This window comes from Mesocricetus auratus, unplaced genomic scaffold, assembly GCF_017639785.1.
Source record: "Mesocricetus auratus isolate SY011 unplaced genomic scaffold, BCM_Maur_2.0 Super-Scaffold_6731, whole genome shotgun sequence".
NCBI lineage: Eukaryota > Metazoa > Chordata > Mammalia > Rodentia > Cricetidae > Mesocricetus > Mesocricetus auratus.
In genome coordinates this window covers 8748294-8772030 of record NW_024429185.1, presented here as the reverse complement: position 1 = coordinate 8772030, position 23737 = coordinate 8748294, and the positions used below count along the sequence as shown (strand labels likewise).

At 47.7% G+C, this 23737-nt stretch overlaps 2 protein-coding genes across 2 annotated transcripts; both read right to left on the bottom strand.

Annotated features, from left to right (window-relative positions):
• Nucleotides 1–1966: 1966 nt before the first annotated feature.
• LOC101826108 (tripartite motif-containing protein 60) lies at nucleotides 1967–3397 on the bottom strand. The gene has a single exon (XM_005075214.3). The coding sequence runs from the start codon at nucleotides 3395–3397 to the stop codon at nucleotides 1982–1984; it is 1416 nt and encodes a 471-aa protein (XP_005075271.1). The 3' UTR covers nucleotides 1967–1981.
• A 10499-nt stretch (nucleotides 3398–13896) lies between these two features.
• On the bottom strand, nucleotides 13897–22559 carry LOC101826373 (tripartite motif-containing protein 60-like). The gene is made up of 2 exons (XM_005075215.4): nucleotides 22303–22559; nucleotides 13897–16825 (listed from the first exon to the last, which is right to left on the bottom strand). The coding sequence occupies exon 2, from the start codon at nucleotides 16600–16602 to the stop codon at nucleotides 15097–15099; it is 1506 nt and encodes a 501-aa protein (XP_005075272.3). The 5' UTR covers nucleotides 16603–16825; nucleotides 22303–22559; the 3' UTR covers nucleotides 13897–15096.
• Nucleotides 22560–23737: the final 1178 nt, after the last annotated feature.

Sequence of the window (23737 nt, the reverse complement as noted above, 5' to 3'; positions counted from 1 at the left end):
CACACACACACAGTGTTAAAATGGGTACAATTGCCGGGCGGTGGTGGCGCATGCCTTTAATCCCAGCACTCAGGAGGCAGAAGCAGGCGGATCTCTGTGAGTTCGAGGCCAGGCTGGTCCGACAACCTCCAAAACAATACAGAGAAACCCTGTCTCATAAAACCAAAAAAAAAAAAAAAATGGGTACAGTCTTCTCGGGGAAGTCAGATAACGTAAGGCATGCCAAGTGTGGGCACAAATTCATGAAGTGAGAGCTGCCCAAATAAACATCTTGTCTTCAGACAGGATCCTCTGTGTAGCCCAGGCTGTGCTGGAACTTGCAGCAATCCCCCTGCTTCTGTCTCCTAAATGCTGTGATTAGACATAGGGTACCATGTCTAGCCCATACGCTTGACACAAATACATTTCTTTTTTTTTAATTTTTGCTTTTTGAGATTGGTTTTCTCTGTGCATCCCTGGATATCCTGAAAATCACTTTCTAGACCAGGCTGGCTCAGAACTAACAGAGATCCACCTGCCTTTATCTCCCAGGTGCTGGGATTAAAGGGGTGTGCCACTGATGCCCAGCACAGCTATATTTCTTAATTTTACCAATGAAGTAAATATGGAAAGAACAAGAACCTGGCATGTTTTTTACTTTTTTAAAATGTTAATTTTATTTAGTTTTTGAGACAGGGTCTTACTGGGTAGTTCTGACTAGCCTGGAGCTCCCTATGTAGACTGACCTCTAACTCAGAAATCTACTTGCCTCTGCCTTCTGGATGCTGGCAGGTATCAAAACACAAACAATTCATTTGGCAACAGCTAATTGATCATGGCAGGACCTGAGTCTGAAGTCACCACCAAACTCCAAAATGATTAGGAATTACCAACACTTACTGCTATACTTCACTCTCAAACTGCAGGATGGAAACATTCGTCCCGACAATTACAAGGGTTTTCCGCTTATTTTGGGGAGACTGGGCCTGACGTCGCCCAGGATGACACGGAACTGGCTATGTGTCTGATGACAGTCTTCAGCTCTGGGTCCTCCTGTCTCTACCTCCCTGAGTGCTGGGAGTATAGGCTTTTGTTTTATTGTATGTATGGTATTTTATAGGATGTTGCTATATCGCTCAGATTGTCTTATGACCCACAATCCTTTTGCCACAGGCTACCCAATGTTTACTAGATGGCTCCGTTGTTAAAGAGCCTGCCTTGAAAGCATAAGGACCAGAGGTCAATACCTAGAACACACATAAAAATGCCAGGCATTGTAGCACACAGCTGTCCTCCCAGTGCTGGGAAGGGAGAGACAAGATACCTGGGACTCACTGGCTAGCCACTCTAGTCTGATTGTACATGCTTCTCCAGACGAATAGGAGACCCTGTCTCAAAGGAGGTAAACAGAATCTCCGGGAATGACAGCAAGGTCGCACACACATACAGGTGCCCGTCCCCTCCCACCATACACAGTAACAGAGAACAGACTGACTATGAGGGAAGAGGGGGCATCGAATGGACCAGTTCGGGCAAGAGAACAGTGATGCAAGCAACAGATGCTGCTGCTCCACTTGGGAAACAAACTGAAGACAAAGTAGCTTGGAGGTATCACTCGCTGAGAACATTGCCTTAAGCTGAGAGCGGAGGAGAGGGCATGCGTTGTGGGAAGAAGGATCAGTGATTGAGAAGATGGATTAGAAACAGCCAATGAGAGCGAGGCTGTGAAGCCAGTCGGTCCTAGGCTGGTCCTAGGCTGGTCTGTCTTACTGTTGTCTGTCTTCCTGCTGCCACCCAAACCTCCCGGGTGCTGGGCGCACACTTGGGACAACCACCACCACGTCTCTTAGAGTTACTGAAAACGATCGAGAGCAATGCGGGCTGCTTTTCAGTGGCTAAACTTAGAAGATTTGGTTTTGTTTTTCTTGTTTTTTTTTTTTAATTCCCAGGTGAAATGTACTGTCTAATTTAGCTGAAGAAGAACCGAGATCCGCAGCCTGTTTTATGCAGATACAGTGTGCGTTAAGATTGTAAGAGGCTCAGAATCTGTTCCTGTGCAGAAATAAGGCCAAATTGTGGTGGTAAAGGAATTGTTGAAAGCGTAGAGGAGAGACCTGTTATTCATGTTATAGAAGGAGAGCTCACCCAATTCATAATCCAAAAAGATGCCAATCTTGCTGGGCTGCACCACTGGCAGAAACTCCATTTTCTCAGGCCCATAGGCGGCATAACCATTCTCACTGTATCTCCCGACCGCCCAGAAGCCCTCAGCAACTGAGGGCTGCTCACGCCAGTCCCCAGGTAGGCAGTCTTGACACACACCCAATGTCCACATGGGCTTGCTTCCCACTCTCACCTCCCAATAACAACGGCCCGAACGAAATCCTTTACTCCCCAGGACAGCAGGCCAGAGGTGAAACCTCCGAGGGCCAGCACAAACACTTTGCCTTGAGTCTTTATAAAGCACTGATTTTCTGTCCTTAGAAAAAACAAGCTGAGGGTGTGCTGTGTCAAGATCAAAAGTCACAGCTATTTGAAATCGCTTGATGATTCTGTCCAAGCCAGAATACTGGGGCAGCAGATGGAGAACATATTGCTGTGTCCTGAATGACCAAGGTTTGGGGCATCTCAGGTTTTGAAGTCTGTAGTTGACTCTCGGAACGCTTGTTAGGAGTGTGATGTCTGACTCTGCAAACTTGGCCTCTGCTTCCTCCAACAGGTCTTCTAACTCGCGCATATGGTCTGACAAAGTCCCAAGATATCTCTCCAGCTTTAGCAGACTGGCCAGCTCCCCAGTGCAAATCTTACTAAGTAGTGCCTCGTGCTCACTCTGCAGGGACAGTTTGACCTGCTCAAATTCAAAATGTTTCTCTTGTCTTTTATATCCAAACTTCTTCCTCAATTCAAGAACTCTTTTGTGCTGCAGATTCAGGGCTCGTTCAGCTCGGTTCAGCCTGCACTCCAAAAGCTCCCTGTTGTTTTCTAGAAGTCTCCTGTGATGAGGGGCAGCTTTCCACACAGGGAGGACAAAGTGCAGCTTGTGTTTGCCAGACAAGTGGCACTTAATACATAAGATGCTTAGATCCTCCATACAGAAAAGGATCAGAGCCTGATTGTGCTCCCAACACACAGCATATATCTCAAGCCTCCTCCCTCTGCTCCCGGTCCTCTGCTGCAGTTGCTTAACGACATCAACCAAGTTAGAAATCTGCAAGTTCCTGCTGAAGCGTTTCTGTCGGAAATAACTGGGGCAGATAGGGCAGGGGTAGATGCCCCTTTGATCATTCCAGAAAACAATGAGGCAGGTGAGACAAAAGTTGTCCCCACAACTAATGGTCACTGGGTCTCTCAAGAGATCCAAGCAAATGAGACAGGTACAACTGTCCTCCAAGTTTGCCAGGGCTATGGAGAAGTCCATTGGCTTATGAACAGAGCCGGTGGAGAAAAGTCCTTCGGCAGGTCCTCCCTCTTTAAGTTCTTGCAGGATGAGCAGTTGTAGGTGTCACTGGTTTGCTAGGGTGATGATCATCTAACCAAAGCGCCTTAATGGAGTTCAAAAGTTGAGAGGGATTCAAAACTTGTAGCTGTCTCACAGACACAGCTGTGAGAAAAGCAACACATGTGATGGACTTGGCGCTCCTGTGGATGAGAAAAAATTTGTTTTATTTTTCTAATTTTTTTTTTTTGGTTTTTTGAGACAGGGTTTCTCTGTGGCTTTGGAGGCTGTCCTGGAACTCGCTTGGTAGTCCAGGCTGGCCTTGAACTTACAGAGATCCCCTGCCTCTGCCTCCCGAGTGCTGGGATTAAAGGGGTGCGCCACCACCGCCCGGCTATTTTTCTAATTTTTAATTATGTGTGTATAAACATCAGTGCAGGTGCCCAGGGAGGTCAGAGGCATTGGATCACCCCAGGGCTAGAGTTTTAGGTGATTGTGAGCCCAGCAAAGCATGCATAGATGGGGAGGAGGGCCATCTTGCTGGTCCAGTGGATCGAGTCACTTGAGGCCAACTGTGATGACCTGAGTTCTAGCCCCAGGACCCCCTGATGGAAAAGAGGAACAATTTTGTAACCTGTTCTCTGGATGCCACATGTGGGCTATGGTATGTGCATAAGTACAAACACACACACACACACACACACACACACACACCAGAAATCTACTTAAAAATAAGAGTAGAAGGAGGGGGAACCAACTCCATAAAGTTGTCCTCTAACCACCAAATGCATGCTGTGACTCGACCACCCATACAGATCATGCATGTACCAGCATGATGTAAACTATATATATATATATACATATATGTATATGTATATATATGTACACACACACAGTCTGGGGGTGAAGCTCAGCAGATGAGCAGATTGAGTGCTTGCTTGGCATGCACCAAGCCCTGGATTCTGTCCCAAGTGGAGCATATACTGTCTTTTTTTTTTTTTTTTTTTTTTTTTTTTTTTGGTTTTTCGAGACAGGGTTTCTCTGTGGCTTTGGAGGCTGTCCTGGAACTCGCTCGGTAGACCAGGCTGATCTCGAACTCACAGTGATCTGCCTGCCTCTGCCTCCCGAGTGCTGGGATTAAAGGCGTGCGCCACCAACGCCTGGCTTGGAGCATATACTGGATAAACAACTGTAACCCTAGCACTTGGGAAGCTGAGACAAGTAATGGCAGGTTAAGGCCAGCCTGGGCTAAACTGAGAGAACTTGTCTCAAAGCAAAGCAAAACGCAAATCAATCATCACCAACCAACCAACTAGCCAACCAACATTCTACAGTTCATAGTCAGTCTAGAGTATACCATGGGGAATTTGGAGCCAGCTTGAGATACATTACATCTTGCCTAAAAAAATAGATAAGTGCATAGACAGATAGGTTGAATACATCTAAAGAGGATTTCACAAGATGAATTATAAGTTTTTATACTATCTATGATGACATAAACTGATACAGTTAAGACAGTGGCCTCTAATGGGAGTGTTGCACCCTGCACTACCACTGAAATAGCGACATTGTACTGGGTTTCTGTGGGCTTGAGTCTCTATCTCAGGAAGGTTGGTGCTATTTTTTTTTTTTTTTTTTTTGGTTTTTTGGAGACAGGGTTTCTCTGTATTGTTTTGGAGACTGTCCTGGAACTCGCTCGGTAGACCAGGCTGGCCTCGAACTCACAGAGATCCGCCTGCCTCTGCCTCCCAAGTGCTGGGATTAAAGGTGTGCGCCACCAATCCCCGGCTAGGTGGGTGCAATTAAGGAAAAGACGATCACCAAGCTGAATTGTAAGGGAGGGGTGTGGGGAGTGTGGAGTACGCCTGCAGTGTCCACCCTGGGGAAGGAAACAGAGGCAGGGTCCTTGCCAAGGTTGAGGGGATGAGTGGCTTTCCCAGGGAGAACCTAGATAATATTTTCATTTTTAAAAATGATGCATATTAGCTTGCATGGGGAGGGACATGCCATGCCATGGTCCCTATGAGAATGCCAGATAACAATTTGTAGGAGATGGCTCTCTTTCCACCATCTGGTCCCTGGGGATCCACTTTAGAATTTCCAGAACTCAAGAGGGTGGATGGAAGGATCAAGTCTGAGGACATCAAGCCCACCGACCCCTTAGCCACCTTTCACACATACTCAGTTCCATGACTTTCCTGGGCCCTCACAGCCCCTTCATGCCCTTAATTCCCTTAGTCAGTCACCTCTACAAATCCAGGTCTCATTCAGTCCCAAGTGGATTCTTCATCCTATTTCTGTAGTAACCAGTCACCCATTTTTAGCAGCTAACAGGCTAATATGTGCTTGCATGGCCTTACCACTCCTGTAAGAAGTTAGCTGACAGGGTTGTGCTTTATGGCTCTGGGTGTGCTTTACAGACAAGTACACAACAGTGACGTGCAGAGCATAGCAACCGCCCTGGGAGGGCCTATGGACCATAACAACCAGTTGGCCAATCAACACAGGGCAGGTCACCCAAACCTGGAAGCGCACCAATCCTGAGACTGTTCCATACTCCTAGACACTCTCCTTAAGCTGCCCTTTAAGGTCCCTGCCTCGAGGTTGCTTGGGGTCTTTCTCCAGCCATCCACCATGGTGGTGGGGTGAAGGGCCCGAGCTAATGGGGTTAGCTCATTAAACATCTACAATAAAAGACTCTTTGCTTTTGCATTGAAATGGGCCTCTTGGTGATTTTGGGGTTCAGAATTTGGGCACAATAGTTCAATAGCACATTAACATCTATGTGCCTTGGCCGAGGTGGTGACGCATGCCTTTAATCCCAGCACTCGGGAGGCAGAGGCAGGTGGATCTCTGTGAGTTCGAGACTAGCCTGGTCTACAGAGTGAGTTCCAGGACAGCCTCCAAAGCCACAGAGAAACCCTCTCTCGAAAAACAAAACAAAATAAAATCTATGTGTCTTAACCATTTTACTCAGAGACAATTTCCAACTCCCAATCAATTCTACAGGGCCCTAGTTTTCCAAACACAAATCTAACCCTCAAATCTTCCACAATATCTTCTCAGGACCCTAAGATAGCAAGACAGTGGGCAACAGCATGAGCACACCATTCTCACAATTCAGATTTTACTTGTGGCCACTTTTGGTTCAGAGTAGCTGGGTGGCAATGGTGCACACCTTTAATTCCAGCACTCAGAAGGCAGGGGCAGGCAGATCTCTGTGAGTTCGAGGTCAGCCTGATCTAGGACAACCAAGGCTACATAAAGACACCCTGTCCTGAAGAGAGAGAGAGGGAGGGAGAGAGAGAGAGGGAGAGGGAGAGAGAGAGAGAGAGAGAGAGAGAGAGAGAGAGAGAGATCCAGTTCATAGTGTAAATTCTTGTCTTTACAGTACAGCATTTTTAACAGCACCCTTTCAATTTTGACAGGCAGATTCCCATGCCTTCCAGGCCAGCCAGGGTATTAAATACGATTTAGTCTCAAAACCAAAACCAACCAACCAACCAACCAACCAAAAATGAGATGGCTCATTCGGTGTAAAGGTGTTTTCAGTCACGGGAGTTCAGGCACCTGAGTACAATTCCCAAACTCACAGAAAAGCTGTAAGGAGAAACTCCATAAAGTTATCTTTTTAAGCCCCCACAGGCTCCATGATATGTGCCTGGCCCCACACACATCTCACACAGGCACAGTAATAAAGTGGCTTTGTTTTTCTTTTGAAAATTGTACAGGTTGAACTTTAATGCATTATGTGTAATTCAAGAGGCCTTAAACTTTGGATGCTTCTGCCTCAGCCTCCCGATAAATTTGGGATCTGACCTGCAGGCCTGCATGCAGACCCAGAAGTGATCATGTCTTTCTTGATTAATTAATAATTAGTTTTGAGAGCAGGATTCACTATGTAGCCCTGGTTGACCTGAAACTTGTCATGTGGACTAGGCTGGCCTCCAACTCCCAGAGATGCCTCCAAGGGTTGAGATTAACGGCATGGGCCACCATGTCCGATTTGATTCTGTTTTTCTTAAAAGAGGCTCCAGAATCTTTTTTTTTTTTTTTTCGTTTTTTGTTTCTCTGTATTGTTTTGGAGGCTGTCCTGGAACTCGCTCTGTAGACCAGGCTGGCCTCCAACTCACAGAGATCCGCCTGCCTCTGCCTCCCAAGTGCTGGGATTAAAGGCGTGCGCCACCACCATCTGGCTTTAAGGCTCCAGAATCTAAAGAGACCGTACAGCGCACAATCTGCGCCTCTATACTTCCCACACTTAGTTAAGCTTCCATCAATACTTTGTACACCCCATCCACCCTAGTTTACCTGTGCGGGCACGGCAAGCAGACCCACAGACTAGCAGAACTCAGAGCAGAGCACAGATCTCTCTTAGTTGCAAAGATACTGGATATCTCCTAGTGGGAGGGGAAGGGACCTGCGCATGCCCAAAAGCGCTTGAAGAGGTACACCTGTTTTGTTTTTAGCATATTTATTTATTTTTATTTTATTATGTTTATTGGTGTTTTGTCTGTGTGCATGTCTGTGTGAGGCTGTCAGATCTTGTAGTTACAGGCAGTTTTGAGCTGCCATATGGGTGCTGGGAATTGAACCAGAGACCTTTAGAAGAGCAGTCAGCACTCTTAACTGCTGAGCGGTCTCTCCAGCCCCGCACCTGTTTTGATGATGAGGTCCTTGTTTGCATTAACACACACACACACACACACACACACACACACACGCACGCACGCACGCACGCACGCACGCACGCATGCGCGCGCAAAAATCTCAATCAATAAAGCATCGATTTAAAAAGAAAGAGAGAGTCAAGGCAGTGGCCCCCGAACCCGCAGCTGCGGAGGATGTAGGATGAGGCCCATCCACAATCAACACTGTAATGATTTGAAGGGAGCCCTTGGGGATCTTCTGAGTGAGAACTGCTGACTCTTATCCAAAATAGACGCTACTGGATGCCAGCTAGAAGCTCCTGGGGCATGGAGAATACGGCAGAGCCACGAGTCCAAAAAGGCATCGCTGAGGGTTGTCACTTGCAGAAAGACACCTGGGAAGAAGGCCTCTCAGTGAAGGAATTCCCTCTGTCTGATTGATCTGTAAACGTCTGTGAGGCGTTCTCTTGATTAGTCTTTGATGTGGGAGGCAGCCCACTGTAATTAGTTGTTACTCGCTGACAAAGAGACAGGGTCTCCAAACAAGGTAGCATGCTGAGGCTGCCACCCCAGACTGCCTCAGCACTCACGTGTCTGCCCTCATTCACAGACACTGCGCACCCTGGCACACCCAAGCAAGTAAAACCAAAAGCCAAACAAAGGAGCTAGAGAGATGGCTCAGTGATTAAGAGCAATTACACTGCGCACCCCTACAGAGTGGCTCATACCCGCCTAGAGTTCCAGATTCTGGGGATCCAACACAACTTCTGGCTCCTGTACTCATGTGATGCACATAAACTCATACAGACACATACAAATAAATGAAGAAGAAATGTCTCAAAACAAAACACAGTGAGGATAAAGCAGGATCACCACGTAAGGTGCTGCCTGGCAAGCCTGATGATATGAGTTTGATCACCAGGGCCCGGGTAGTGGAACCAGAGCTGATGCCTGCAAGTTGTCCTCTGTCCTCCACAAGCAGAATGTGAAACTGACACAGACTCAAATAAATAAGTGTAAACGGACAATTTAAATTTTAAATGTATTTAACAGGACAGTAAGGCAAAGAGCTGAGCCTCATTCCAATCCCAGGGGTGTCTAAGCATTGTTTTCCACTTGTTATTGGGACAGGGTCTCCCTACGTTGCCTAGGCTGGTTTTGAACTCAGGGTCCTCTAGACTAAGATTATTAAGTGTGTTTTATGGTACTGAGCATTCTGATGGGATGTTTTAAAGCTCCCTAGGCTTCTCCAACAAAGGATTGTATGGATTTTACTTAATAATATTAGGAATGGGTCATGAACCAGCCTGTCTCCACCTTAGGCTTAAAAACCATCTTACAGTAAAGGTAGACTAAGTTCATTCCTGTTTATGATCAAACCTCTGTTTCTCAAGGATTGGTCTATGCCCCACCTATAACCTTACCTACAAATGGTTCTGGAATGTCTGTTCCGGGAAATGGCAGCCATGTCTTTGTTTTACCATCTTGCAACCCTACGTTTGTTCCAAAAGGTTTCTAAGACTACATTGCTATCACCACCTGTTGTTATGACTACCTTGCAATCATATCTTTGTTTCAGGTGGCCATTGTTGACTAACTTGTTATGCTTATGTTCCGCACCTATAACCCCACCTATTTTGCCCACCAAGTCCATTATTTGAAACCCCCAACCCCTGAGCTATAAGACCTTGTCTTCCTCACGTCCAGTGGTGATCTCTTGAACCCCACCTTTAGGGAGTGACGGCCCATATATACGAATAAAAAAATCTTACTTTTAACTGATTTGGGTTGGAGCTGGTCTTTCTCCAACCTTTTGGAGTTGACATAGGAAGTAGGATGAGCGAGGACAAGGATTTAAGTGTTAGATCAACTCTGAAAAAGGAAATACTGTGTTGGGTAAATTCACCAAGAAGGGATGGCTGAGATACTGTTAGTGGATAGTGAATAGTGAGATGGCTGAGACGCTGTGGACTCTAAGGATTGGTAAAGTTATGGAAGGTTATAGTTAAGAAGAAAAAGGGGAGGGAAAGGATGAAAGAGAAGACAGGAACAAGGGGGGTGGGCTATGAAAGGAAAAGTATTGGCCCAGGACCCCAAGGCCAAGTTCTCAGCACAAGGAGATCTATTTGCCCCAAAGGGAGACAGGACAGGAAGTAAGAGACAAACACAGGAGATAGAGGATGGGGAGAAGGGGAAGGGAACAAAGGAGAGGAAGCTGGGATATTTTTCCTGGGGGAGATGGGGCACCACGAAATGATTCTGGATAGAGAGGAGGCAAAGTAGCCCACAGGCAGATGGTGGTTTAGGAAGGTAAAGGGAGGACTTAGTGTTTGGATGAGATGTTTAATTTTAATTGGGCATGTTAATTAAGTGAACTAAAGGGTTTTTGATTTCTGGACTTCAAAACTTTGATAACTAGACCTTGGTAGGCAGCCTCAGGAGGAGGAAGTAGCCAAGTAAGGGAATAGATCTTGAATGGCTGGTTTAGAAATGTAATCTAATGGTGTTTAGCAAGGCTGGGGGGATCAGAGAGAAGGGAAAGGCCTGCCAGAGCCATGCTCACCATGCCTGAGCTGGCCAGAGTCCCTTCAGGGTGTGTGACTGAAGGCAAAGAGTGCTTTAAAATGAATTGGATGAAGAAACAGAAACAGACCGAACTAAAACCTAACTGAACAATATCCAAACAAAAGGAAAATGGCCTTGAGACATATATGGGAGAGTTAACGGTAAACAATAGAAAGAGGCAAAAGAATGAGTTTGGAATGAATTGCTGAACTACGTTGAAAGGTGAAACTGTCAGACCCTGCTGGCACTGGGTTCCATCCAGGGTTGGGGTGGGAGGGTTGCTAATCTCCTGCAGCCTCAGTGTTCTTGGGGACCTCTGTAGCTGTGGGAGAGGGAGGCCTACTTCACAGGTGTTCTCCTGTATCGAAGCAGTCTCTCCTCTCCAGGGGATTTTGTGTTTGTTTCTAATTTTTGAGACTGAATTGGCCAGGACATCACTGTGTAGCCCCAATCTTAAACTTACGGTGATCCTCCTGCCTCTGCCTCTTGAGTGCCGTGGTCACAGGCAGACACCATCATGCCCATTGTGTCACCTGTCCTTGTGTGATAATGCACACTTCACCCACAATAACCCTCCTTCTGGAGGTCCTTCCTTTCTTCCAGGTTGTCTGGAGGTCATTTCCTCCTTCTTCCCTCCCTGCTTCCTCGTCTCGTACCTCTCTTTCTTAGGACCTCACTCACTCATCCAGTCCTAATATCTGATAATTATTAAGAGATAATAGATAATCCAAATCTCTACACTGATCAAATCCCCAACCTCCCTTTAAAAAAGATTTACTATGTGTACAGTGTTCTGCCTGCATGTATGCTTGCACGCCAGATCACCAGATCTCATTATAGATGAGCCACAAAAATGCTGGGTATTGAACTCACAACCTCTGGAAGTGCAGGCAGTACTCTTAACCTCTGAACCACTTCTCCAGCCCTCCAACTTCCTTTTTTTTTTTTTTTTTTTTTTTTTTGGTTTTTACGAGACAGGGTTTCTCTGTATTGTTTCGGAGGCTATCGGTCCAGCCTGGCCTCGAACGCACAAAGATCCGCCTGCCTCTGCCTCCCGAGTGCGCCACCACCGCCCGGCTCCAACTTCCTTTTAAAAGCTATTTTGAGACAGGTTCTCAACAAGTTGTCCAGGCATAACTTAAACTCTCTCTCTCTCCTCACTCTGAAGCCTTGGTTGGCTAGGTACCTATCAGGCGTACCAAAATTAAAGGGTGTGTCATTACATCTGACAGGATCTAATTTTAAACGCAGGTGCTCACTCTCCAATTCATGTGATTTCAGTATGCTTCCACAAATTTAAAAATGGTTACTGCCGATAAAATGTAACCCGAGTTGTGGTGGGAGTGCTCACAAATGCTGTAAGTGTAAACTGTATCCACACCTCTTTAGTGCATCTTATCTTGAACATCACAACTATTCAGGAGAAGGCTGGGTGGGAGCATCCCCTAGAGCCATGACCTTTTGTATGGTTCTTTCCGACTTTGAACCCCGTGCTCTGGTGCAGTCTGGAACTCTGACCTGCTGAGCCTGGGTCAGGAGCTCAGGCTGGAAACTGCCCTAACACCTAGGTTTTAGGTTGGCAAGCTGAGGCCAGTGGGGTGTGGTGTGTGGGTGGAGTCAGAGATGCTTATCAACACCAGCCTGAGGTGATACTACACCTGAGAGAGGTATCATCTCATTCTGGGATGCTAGAACAGGACAGGGCTTTGGCAGGCCCTGTGGACCACCAATTCCAGGCAGAGTGGTGGGGTTGTCTTGGTCTCAGCCTGTAGCTCTGAGATGCCCAAGCCTGAGCTCTGGGAAATACTTCCATAGAGCTCCATTGCTCGAGACTGGGGTTCTGTGAGCTCAGACACTGCTGGCTCTGGGACCTCATGTCGTGCAAAGTGCTGAGTTAGTTTAGGACATGGATCCCTGGACCATATCAGATGGCTATGATCCACGATGTGGTGCTGGTAAAAGGACGAGTTTTCTTCAAGAGTGCCCATGCTCTTGACCCCAGAGCATGGAGACCCCAGTCTCCAGTTTCTAGGGTTGTTTTTTAGACAGGTTCTTTTAGGGGCTGGTGTGGTAACATACAATCTCTAAATTCAGGCCAGTCAAGGCACATGATCAGATAGTCTAAAGGAAAAGGCAAAAACAAACAAAAACCCAACAATGAAAGAGTCTGGGGAGATGACTCATCCCTTAAGAGCGCTGGCTACTACTCTTCCAGAAGACTTGATTCAAGTGCCAGCGGGCACAGGGTAGCTCACAACAACCTGTTAGCTCCAGTCCCGGGGATCTGATGCTCTCTGGCTTGAGTGGGCAGCCATACCCTCAGGTGATACTCCCCCACACATAATCTTAAAAGAACAAAATGAAACCAGGTTCTTGTCATGTAGCCCCAATTGACCTCAGGTTCCTCAGGTGCTGCGTTTATTGCCATCAAGCAGAGCCAACGGAAACAGGGCATTCAAAATGTGAAATCCATTCTTGGAGATGGTGTGTGGTGCTGGGGATTGAACCCAGGACCTTACGCATAGCAGGCAAGAGCGTTAATCCTCAAGCACACTCCTCCCAAGACCCATTTGCACTGTGGGTGACTATCACACAGCTTTTTTGGTTTTTAGGGGTATAAGTTTTGAGTCAGGGTCTCACTATGGCGTCCTAGCCTCTCAGGCATGGGGAGTACAGGCCTGGGCCACTGATGCTCAACTTAGTTTCTTTCCTTGTCTTGCTGCTGCCTAGGCTGGCATGTGACTCGAGATACTTCTTGCCCCTGGGGTAGCTAGGACTGCAAAGTTCCTAGCTGTAAAGGAGAGAGTTTATTGTATATAAACTGGAATTGATATAAGTGGTGATAAGCTCCTTCATTCCCTAGCAGATTCGATCAAAGAGACACACTCAGTCCTTCAGCACTGCAGGAAACTGGGTACTCTGGAATAGCTCCCTAGGTTCAAAGCCAGTCTTATTTTACAGTGATAGCTCAAGAAAAAACAACAAAAAACCCAAACAAACAAACCAAAAAAATCAAACTGAGAGTGGTGTACATTTTGGTGGGAAATACTGAAACAGACCAATGAATGTTGAAAGTTCCTACCTTCAAATGCCAGCACGAGCCTCTAAACAGTGTGGTGTGGAAGACCAATATAGGAGGGTTACAAGTTCTAGACCAGCCTGGACTACACAGCAAGACCTTTAAAAACTGAAAAGTGACCACAAGAGAGCACACTTGCTGGGCATTAGTAAAGGTTTTTCTTTTTACATTAAAAGCAAGACCAAAACAAAACTTTAAGTTTTATTTGCAATTGTGTGTGTGGCTCTGTGCCACAGTTGAACATTGATTCAGACAGGTATAAATATGTCAATTTCACAGGCAAAGGGAGGGGTGAGGAGAGAAAGCTTCTATCATTGGCCCTTTCAGCCATCTCATACAAATCTCGTAGTGCAGCTGGGTACATTCAAGCAAGTGGCTGCCATGCTTGAAATAAGGTTTTGTTTTACGTTTTGAAATGAGTTGGTTTTTTTCTACCTTTGAGATTATAACGAACACGGTCACCACAAGAAAAGTCAGAAGGTGGACAGAGAACACTCTGAACGCTGGTTTGGTCACTGGTCATCATTAAAATGAAGTAAAAACAAATTTTCCTTTAAAGGGGCGGGGCAACGCCTTGCAAGTTCAGGCTTTCTTCCCTCCCTTGCTGTAGATTCCTTCAGTGGTTTTGGTGGCGTGGTGGACAGCATATGCCGTCTGTGGGTAGCACTGTCCCGTGTGGGAGCATGGGCCAGCTTCTCTAGGTAAAGGTGACCACATTGAGATTCTAGGACAGGAAATGACTAGACCACGGCAGTCTTTCAAGTTTAGCTTTTCCTTTGTTGCTTTCTGGACATCCTCAGCATCCCCCTCAGCCCCTTGCTGTCCACATCATCCTCACCTGCTTGCCCACAGCTGCTGCCCGGCTCTCCACATCTTCCTCTTCACCGTCACCAACTTCCTCCTCTCCACCCCTCTGTCTGTTACTGCCACTGGCCGGTACTTCTCTTCGGCTCTGTGCCTCCTTCCTGTCCTCAGTGGTGACCTCAGAACTCGTGTCCGCAACTGTGTCTGATTAGCAATGTTCAAGGTCGTTGCCAGAGAGCAGCAGAGACAGGTGGTGACTGGCTGCAACCAGTGAACAATGTCAAGATGGCTTTTCAAACAGTGAAGAGCTTACTCTTTATTGGAGGGGAAATAATGCAGATGATCAACAGGGACGGACATCGATGGATTTTTATTGGCAATGGCTGGAGCAACAGGCTTTTCAATTACCTTAAGGATCACTAGGACGCATTTGAATCGGGCCCACTAATGCATAAAGTAGGCATTCTAACTCCTTTTGAAGCAGGTTAAAAACAAAACCACTATTGTGGCTGTTATAATGCAATCTCTAAAAGGCGGTCCTCCCTCCCCCCACCCGCTGACTCGATTCGCTGGTGGTTGACTTCTCACTCAAAGTCTTCGGCTTTGCAAATCTTCAGAGGCCCGGAGACAGATCCAGTGTAGAAATACGGCCAAAGCGCACCGCTAGCGCAGTCGCTAAAATGGCACAGAAGGGACTTATCGTGCAAATTGTAAAACGAAACCTCGTGCAGGTCAGAGTCTAAAAAAATTCCAACCCTATTAGGCGCTACCTTTGGCAGAAGATCAATTTTCTTATGGCCCAATGCAATATAATCGTGGCAGCGGGTTAATCCGATCCCCCATAATCCATCCTGCACTGAAAACGGTCGCCTGGCCTTGCTCCCGTCCACACTCCTGGGGAAAGGCTCTTTGCAGACCCCCAGCAGCCATTCGCTCATGTTTTCCACGGCTACCTCCCAGTAGTGTCTGCCAGAGCTGTAACCCTCAGACCCCAGAACAACGGGGTGCGCAAGGAATCTTCTCTGGTTATTGGGTAACTTTTTCATTTTCCCACGGAGCACAGCTTTTTTGTCTTCGGAGACATCAAGCGTACAGTGTGCTGTGTCAGGATCTAGAGTGACATCAACGTGAAATCGCTTGATAATTCTGTCCAAGCCAGAGAACTGTGGAGGAAACGAGGAGCGATACTGTTTCGTTTCTACAGAGAGCACCTTGGGGCATTTTAAGTTTGCGTGCCGCCTGTAAATCTCTTTCACGCTGGCCAGCAATTCCAGCTCTGACCTTCCATAGTTTCTCTCTGCCTCACTCAACAGACACTTTAATGAAGACAGGTGATCTGAGAATTTCTCTAGGTTTTCATTCAGCTTGGCTAATGCAGCCAACTTTTCATTTTCTAACTGCCCAAGAATGTCCTTCTGTTGATCCTGGAGAAACAGTCTATATTGTCGGTATTCAGACATTACCTCCTCTCGTCTGAGGTTTATCATTCTGTTCAGCACTAGCGATCTTATCCTGTGGGTGGCAATTGCTTTCTCGGCCGGCTCTACTGTCTCCCTCCACATTTTAAGGAAATATTCAATTTGTTTCATACTACAGAGGGCCGCATCCTCTATGGGCCAAACAAAGCGACTCGTGGGACTGGGGGAGAAAACCTCTTGCTCCTTCCCACTGGAGGGGGCCGGGGGCTGTGACTGCATCTCAGAAGAGTGCTCTTCTTGCTGGCTGTTATTCCTTCTCTTTTGTACTGGGAGCGGCTGGGCAACTTCAGGAGCCTGACTTGGCTGTTCTTGACTCCAAATCTTCCTTTCTGGACAATCAAAGTGGCAAAGGGGACAGGGGAAACAACCCTTTGGATCCTTCCAGAACTCACTGATGGAGGCGTGACAGAAGTCATGCCTGCACTCGGTCACTGGGTTCTCGAAGTCCTCCTTACAGATGGGACAGTGGGCCTCAGCTTGGAGGTCTGCCTGCGCCGCTTTGAGCTCCATGGAACCCTGGATGCTTGTGGGAGACACCATGCTGCCTCTGGAAGGCCTGGCCCCCCGCAGCTCAAAAGCAGCAAGCTCTGGTTGTTCCTGAGATCTGGACATCGATCAGCTTTTTAGGTTCACTGCCTTGTTGTCGTTGGCTTCTGCAAACTTGGTTAGTCCTAGGGACCTTACACACCGGAGAGGGCTGAGAGTCCAGAGCCCAGGCCTACTGCATGTTACAACACGTCAGCTAGGCTGTTGCTTTCCCTGCTCAGTGATCTGCAGGCAAGTGAAGCTTTCTTGTTCAGGAAAGGCGCTCCACATCCAAGAAAATAAATCCTTCCTATGGGTGAGATTAAGACACGGGAGTTTAAAAATCAGACAGTGTGTTCAGCAATGTATTAAAACAACCACGTAAGAACCCTATGTACTCCAGGACAGCCTCCAAAACAATACAGAGAAACCCTGTCTCAAAAAAAAAAAAAGAATCCTATGTACACAGGACCTGAGACCCATATCACAAGAGGAACCAACTTTTTTTTTCTTTTTTCTTTTTCTTTTCTTTTCTTTTTTTTTTTTTTGAGACAGGGTTTCTCCATAGCTTTGGAGCTTGTCCTGGAACTCACTCTGTAGGTCAAGCTGGCCTCAAACTCACAGAGGTCCGCCTGTCTCTGCCTCCTCAGTGCTGTCACCACCGCTCGGCAGGGAGGAAACAACTCTTGAAACTTGTCTTTGAACCTCTGTGCCCCTGCGGTGTGGACACATAGCCTGTCTAGGGGCACACACATGCCCACACTCACTAAACAAACTCGTAAAAGTTGATGGGTGCTAAAATCATTAGGTGAAAATATGGCACATTTATACTGCAGATTTTTTTTTGAGACAGGGTTTCTCTGTGGCTTTGGAGGCTGTCCTGGAACTCGCTCTGTAGACCAGGCTGGCCTCGAACTCACAGAGATCCGCCTGCCTCTGTCTCCCGAGTGTTGGGTTTAAATGTGTGCGCCACCAACGCCTGGCTTATACTGCAGATTTAACTCATATCAACTATAAGCCAACAGTAACACAAACTGGGAAGATGGCTCGGCCGGCCGTCAGAGCACCGGCTGCTCACAACCACCCATAATTCCATTTCCAGGGGATCAGATGCAGCCTTCTGCATGTGGTACACATACATACATGCACGCAAAACACTTATGCACCTAAAATAAGTAAACCTAACCTACCATCAAACAAAACAAAACATAAAATCAGGCATTGTATAAGTCAAACTTAGTGGGAGGTAGAGACAAGAGGATTAGGGATCAGGCCTTCTAAACTATCAGATAGTCTGGGTTGTTTTAGAAAATAGAATAAGAAATTTAGAGCCGGGCGTTGGTGGCGCACGCCTTTAACCCCAGCACTCGGGAGGCAGAGGCAGGTGGATCTCTGTGAGTTCGAGGCCAGCCTGGTCTACAGAGTGAGTTCCAGGACAGCCTCCAAAACAATACAGAGAAACCCTGTCTCGAAAAACCAAAAAAAAAAAAAAAAAAAAAAAAAATTAGAACAACAATAACAAAAAATGGGCATGTATATTTACATCACTAGGGAGTAGAGCCAGGATAAGGAGGAATCCGAGATAGGCCGAGATACAAGAGTCTCTATCTCAAGCAAACAAAACACCAAAAAAAAATTTTTTTTTTTGGTTTTTCGAGACAGGGTTTCTCTGTGGCTTTGGAGGCTGTCCTGGAACTCACTCTGTAGACCAGGCTGGATCTGGAACTCACAGAGATCCGCCTGCCTCTGTTTCCCGAGTGCTGGGATTAAAGGCGTGCGCCACCATCGCCCGGCTCAAAACACTAAAAATTTATAAACAAAAAAATACCAGCTGGCCGTGGTAGTGGATGATTTTAATCCCAGCTTTCAGGAGGCAGAGGCAGGTGGATCTCTGTGAGTTTGAGGCCAGCCTGGTCTACAGAGTGAATTCCAGAACAACACAGACAAACCCTTTCTCAAAAAGTGATAAGACAAAAATAAAAAAACCTTTATCAGGGCTGGAGACTTGACTCAGTGGTTTGGAAGTACTGGCTATTCTTCCAGAGAACCCAGGTTCAATTCCCAACACCCAAATGGCAGCTCACAACTGTCGGTAACTCCAGTGGGCTTCCAACACTCTCACCCAGACATATATACAGGCACATTAAAAAAAATCATTAACAAAATTAATTAAGCTGGGCGTTGGTGGCGCACGCCTTTAACCCCAGCACTCGAGAGGCAGAGGCAGGTGGATCTCTGTGAGTTCGAGGCCAGCCTGGTCTACAAGAGCTAGTTCCAGGACAGCCTCCAAAGCCACAGAGAAACCCTGCCTCGGAAAAAACAACAACAACAACAAAACAAAACAAAAAAAGGAAAATGCCAATCAGATCGGGAGATAGGTGACAGTGCCTGTACTGCAAGCCTGGAAACTAGAGTTCAATTCCTAGAATACATACAACAGCCAGATGTGGTGGCTTGTCACTCATAATCCACCTCCCAGTGGCAGAGAAGTGGAAACAGGAGACTTGGCCAGAGTTTCTGAGTCGGCAAACCTGGAGAACACTGAGCAGCAGTAGAGACAAACACCCTGCCTGAGGCAATGGACAGAAGTAGAGAAAACCATCCTGAGTGAGGTGACCCAGACCCAGAAAGACAAACTCCGTATGTACTCACTCATAAGTGGATGCCAGATGTAAAGAAAGGATAACCAGACTGCAATCCACACAGAGTTTTCCCTACCCCGAGAAGCTATGTAAAGGGGGGAGGGGACCCACGGGGGATCCCAGGAAGGAAAAATAGTTACGATTTCCTGGATAGCTGGGAGTTGGTGGCGCACGCCTTTAATCCCAGCACTCGGGAAACAGAGGCAGGCGGATCTCTGTGAGTTCCAGATCCAGCCTGGTCTACAGAGTGAGTTCCAGGACAGCCTCCAAAGCCACAGAGAAACCCTGTCTCGAAACACCAAAAAAAAAAAAAAAAAAAGATCTCCTGGATAAACTGGGAGGGAGGGAAGGAGGGAGGGGGATGGGTGGGAACACGAGGGATTGAGATAGCCGAGCTACCTGAGGGACAGAGGGGGAGAGCAATGAACGAGGTATCTTGACAGAGGGAGCCTTTATGGGGTTAGGGAGAAACCTGGGGCTAGGGTAATTCCCAGGAACCCACCAGGATGACCCCAGCTAAGACTCCTACCAAGAGTGAAGAGGGTGTCTGAACTGGTATTTTCCTATAATCAGATCGTTGACTACCCTAATTGTCATCATCGAACCTTCATCCAGCAACTGATGGAAGCAGATGTGGTGACCCACAGCCAAGCACTGGGTGGAGCTCCTGGAGTTCAGTTGAAGAGAGAGGAGGGATTATTCGAGGGGGGGCAGTGTCAACATCATGATTTGGAAAACCACAGAGACAGCTGACCCAAGTTAGTATGGACTCTGCACTGACAGCTGGGAACCTGCATTGGACCAAACCAGGCCCTCTGAATGTGGGCGACAGTTATGTGGCTTGATCTGTTGAATGGGCCCCTGGCAGTGGGACAAGGACTTATCCTGGGTCCGAGAACTGGCTTTTTGGAGCCTATTCCCTATGCTGGGATACTTTGCTCAACCTTGATACAGGGGGAAGGGGCTTGGTCCTGCCTCAACTTGGTATGCCAGAGTTTGTTGATCCCCAAGGGGGGACTTACCCCCTCTGAGGAGTGGATGGTGCGGGTGGGGAGAGAGGGATGTTGGGGGGAGGAGAAGGGGAAGGAGGAGGAGCTGGGGTTGGTATGTAAAATGAAAAAGTTTAAAATAAAAAAGAACCAGAGAGACAGAGACAGAGGAGAGAGAGAGACAGAGACAGAGAGACCCTGCCTGAAAAAAGTATGGAGTGGGGTGGGTGAGGCTGGAGTGATGGGTCAACATTTAAGAGCACTTTCTCCTCTTGCAGAGGGATCAGCCCCAGGACTACATGGCAGAAAAAAAAAAGGAAAAAGGAAAAAAGTCTGTCACCCCAGTACTAGGGAATCCAACCCCTTCTTCTGGCTACTGCAGGCGCCAGACAGGCACACAGTGCAAATATATACACACAAGCGGGCAAAATACTTCCACACATATGCAACAAGAAAATGCAAGCTAGCAACCAAGGTGTCGAGCTGGCAAGAAGGCTCAGCAGGTTAAAGCATGTGCTGTCAAACCCAGCCACCTGAGTTTAATCCCCGAGACCCACATGACGGGAGCAGAGGACTGGCACCTGCAAGCGGTCCTCTGACCCCCACAGCCGTGCTGTGGCTTGCACGCAGCCCCACACATGACACACAATAATTAACACGTACAATTTTCTTAAAGGTGGAAGGCAGAGTCGGCTGTGGAGGCCATAGTTAATCCCAGCACTAGGGAGGTGGAGGCAGAGACAGACGGATCTCTGAGTTCAAGGGCAGCCTGGTTTACAGACTGAGTTCCAAGACAGTCGGGGCTACGCAGAGAAACCCTGTCTTAGAAAGCCAACCAACCAACTAAACAAAAAAGGTAGAAGGCAGCCAGGTTTGGTGATACACACCTAAAATCCCAGCGTTGGCCGGGCGTTGGTGGCGCACACTTTTAATCCCAGCACTCGGGAGGCAGAGGCAGGCGCATCTCTGTGAGTTGGAGGCCAACCTGGTCTACACAGTGAGTTCCAGGACAGCCTCTGAAACAATACAGAGAAACCCTGTCTCGGAAAAAAAAAAAAAAAAAAAAGATCCCAGCGTTGGGGGTTGGGAGTGGCTGGAGAGAGGCTGATCTCTGTGGCTCTGAGTCTTGCCTGGACTACATAACGAGTTTCAGGGCAGCCAGACCCTGCCTCAAAACAAAAACAAACATCAAAAAGGTGGAAACCGATTTCTACAAGCTGTCCTCTCCTTCCCCGACAATTAAACAGAACCAGAGTGAGAAATGGGTTGGAGACCACTGGGACTCCACCTTCCCCAATAGCATCACCAGGCAGACCGAGTGTCCAAACACAGGAGCCTATAAGCGACACTCACATCCAAACCACAACTGCCTATTGTCTTTACTGGAACTAGCTCTTGTAGACCAGGCTGGTCTCGAACTCAGAGATCCGCCTGCCTCTGCCTCCCGGGTACCGGGATTGAAGGCAGGACCACCACCGCCCGGCTCCATCGTCATACTTTTGTTGTTGTTTTGTTTTTTAAGTTATCAAGGCAAGCTGAGCGTTGGTGGCGCACGCCTTTAATCCCAGCACTCGGGAGGCAGAGGCAGGCGGATCTCTGTGAGTTCGAGGCCAGCCTGGTCTACAGAGCGAGTTCCAGGACAGCCTCCAAAGCCACAGAGAAACCCTGTCTCGAAAGACCAAAAAAAAAAAAAACAAAAAACAAAAAACAAAAAGTTATCAAGGCATTTTAAATTTCTGTTTTTTTCTCAATATATGTTTTTACTTAAATTAGAAACATGAATGCTTCACATGCCAATCCCAGTTCTGTCTCCCACCCCTCCTCCTTTGTCCCTCCACCAACCCCCCACCCAATCCCCACACCATTCCCCAGGGAGGGTGAGGCCCTCCTTGGGGGGGGATCTCTAGAGTCTGTCATTTCATCCAGGGCAGGACCTAGGCTCTTCCCCATGTGTCCAGGCTGAGAGAGCATCCCTCCATGTGGAATGGGCTCCCAAAGCTCATTCGTTCGCCATGGTAAACACTGATCTACTCCCCAAGGCCCCAGAGATTGCCGAGGCCTCCTCCTCCTCGTACTTTATGAAAAACAGTCCATCTCAACTCCATCAGAAATCCTGTCAGTCACGCGGCACAGAGACTGCAGTGCTTGCACTTTACCTGCTGGAGATGGCGGGTCCTGCGGCTCACACCGATCACTGCAGGAAGCAGAGGGAGCCGCAGCGCACAGGTCGAAGAGCAAACCTCCACAGGAAGGGCAGTCCTGCCTCCACGGTGACTGGCGGCTCCACTGGAAGTGGTCGCGGACTGGTTCCACGCGTGCCTGACACCACTGGTCCCCTCTCAGCAGGCCCAGTGCCTGAAGGGCTGCCCGTGAAGGCCCTGATTGGCCAAGCGATGAAGCAATCCTTTGACTCCTCCTAGTGACCTTCTCCTGTCTTGCTGTGACCAGCTGATCTAGAAAATTCCATTGGTCTAGAATGACTGTTTCCACGATTTCATTAAAAAAAAAAAAAGGCAAACACAAAGGGAAAGGTGTCCCCTGGGCCTTTCGGGAAACTTGGAGTTGTTCCTATGACCACCTAGATGAGATGGTTCGCAAGAAACGCCCTGTGACTGTTGCCACGCCTAACTGGAAGGGTCGGAACAGGCTAAAGCCTCTTGGCAAGGCCTCGGAGCCGCAGATCTAGCCGAGACAGCTTCCTAAATCAGGTGAAGGCAAAGTGATTGGGAAAAGAAGGAAGCCAAAGAGAAAAGTGGCTGGGCGCAGCTGCATCGCGTCCATCCCGGCTTGCTGGCACCTGTGGGGTGTCTCCTGACAGAACTAGATGAGAAAGAACAAAATAAACCACCAAAGAAAACCCTGAGTGTAAAGTCAAAAAACCAAACGCCATGCCCCCAGAACGAGGAGAGTCCTGCAGCAAAGTGGCTTCACACAGCCAGGGGTGCAAGGTGAGGTGTGGAGTGGGTTACCTTGCACACCTACTCGTACCCCTACCTTAACCCTACCCCTACCCCTAACCTTAATCTTACTCCTACCCCTACCCTTAACCCTAGCCCTAACCCCTATCCCTAACCCTAACCCTATCCCTAATCCTAACCCTATCTCTATCCCTAACTCTATCCCTAACCCTAACCCTATCCCTATCCCTATCCCTATCCCTATCCCTATCCCTAACCCTAACCCTAACCCTACGCCTACTTGTACTCTTAACCCTAACCCTAACACTAACACTAACACTAATCCTATGCCTACCCTTAACTCTAACCCTAACCCTAACCCTAACCTGACGCCTACCCCTAATCCTAACCTTAACCCTAACCCTACGCCTACCCCTAACCCTAACCTTAACCCTAACCCTAACTCTATGCCTACCCCTAACCCTCAGGTTAACTCTGCGCCTATCCCTAACCCTAAACCTAACCCCTAACCATCTCAACCGGCCAGCACTGTCGGGCATTCTGGCCCTTCGTGGAGTTTTAACCCCGTTCTACAATTCAAATTCACCAGGGTTGAAGGATGGTTATCAAGTGGTTGGAGAAATTTGAGGGCAGCAATTTTCAAGGCTGAGTAGAGCCTGTAGAAAGCGTCAGG

Bases quoted from the DNA above. Each gene is read 5' to 3' on its own strand.
- LOC101826108 (XM_005075214.3), bottom strand. From the start codon at position 3,397: ATGGACTTCTCCATAGCCCTGGCAAACTTGGAGGACAGTTGTACCTGT.
- LOC101826373 (XM_005075215.4), bottom strand. From the start codon at position 16,602: ATGTCCAGATCTCAGGAACAACCAGAGCTTGCTGCTTTTGAGCTGCGG.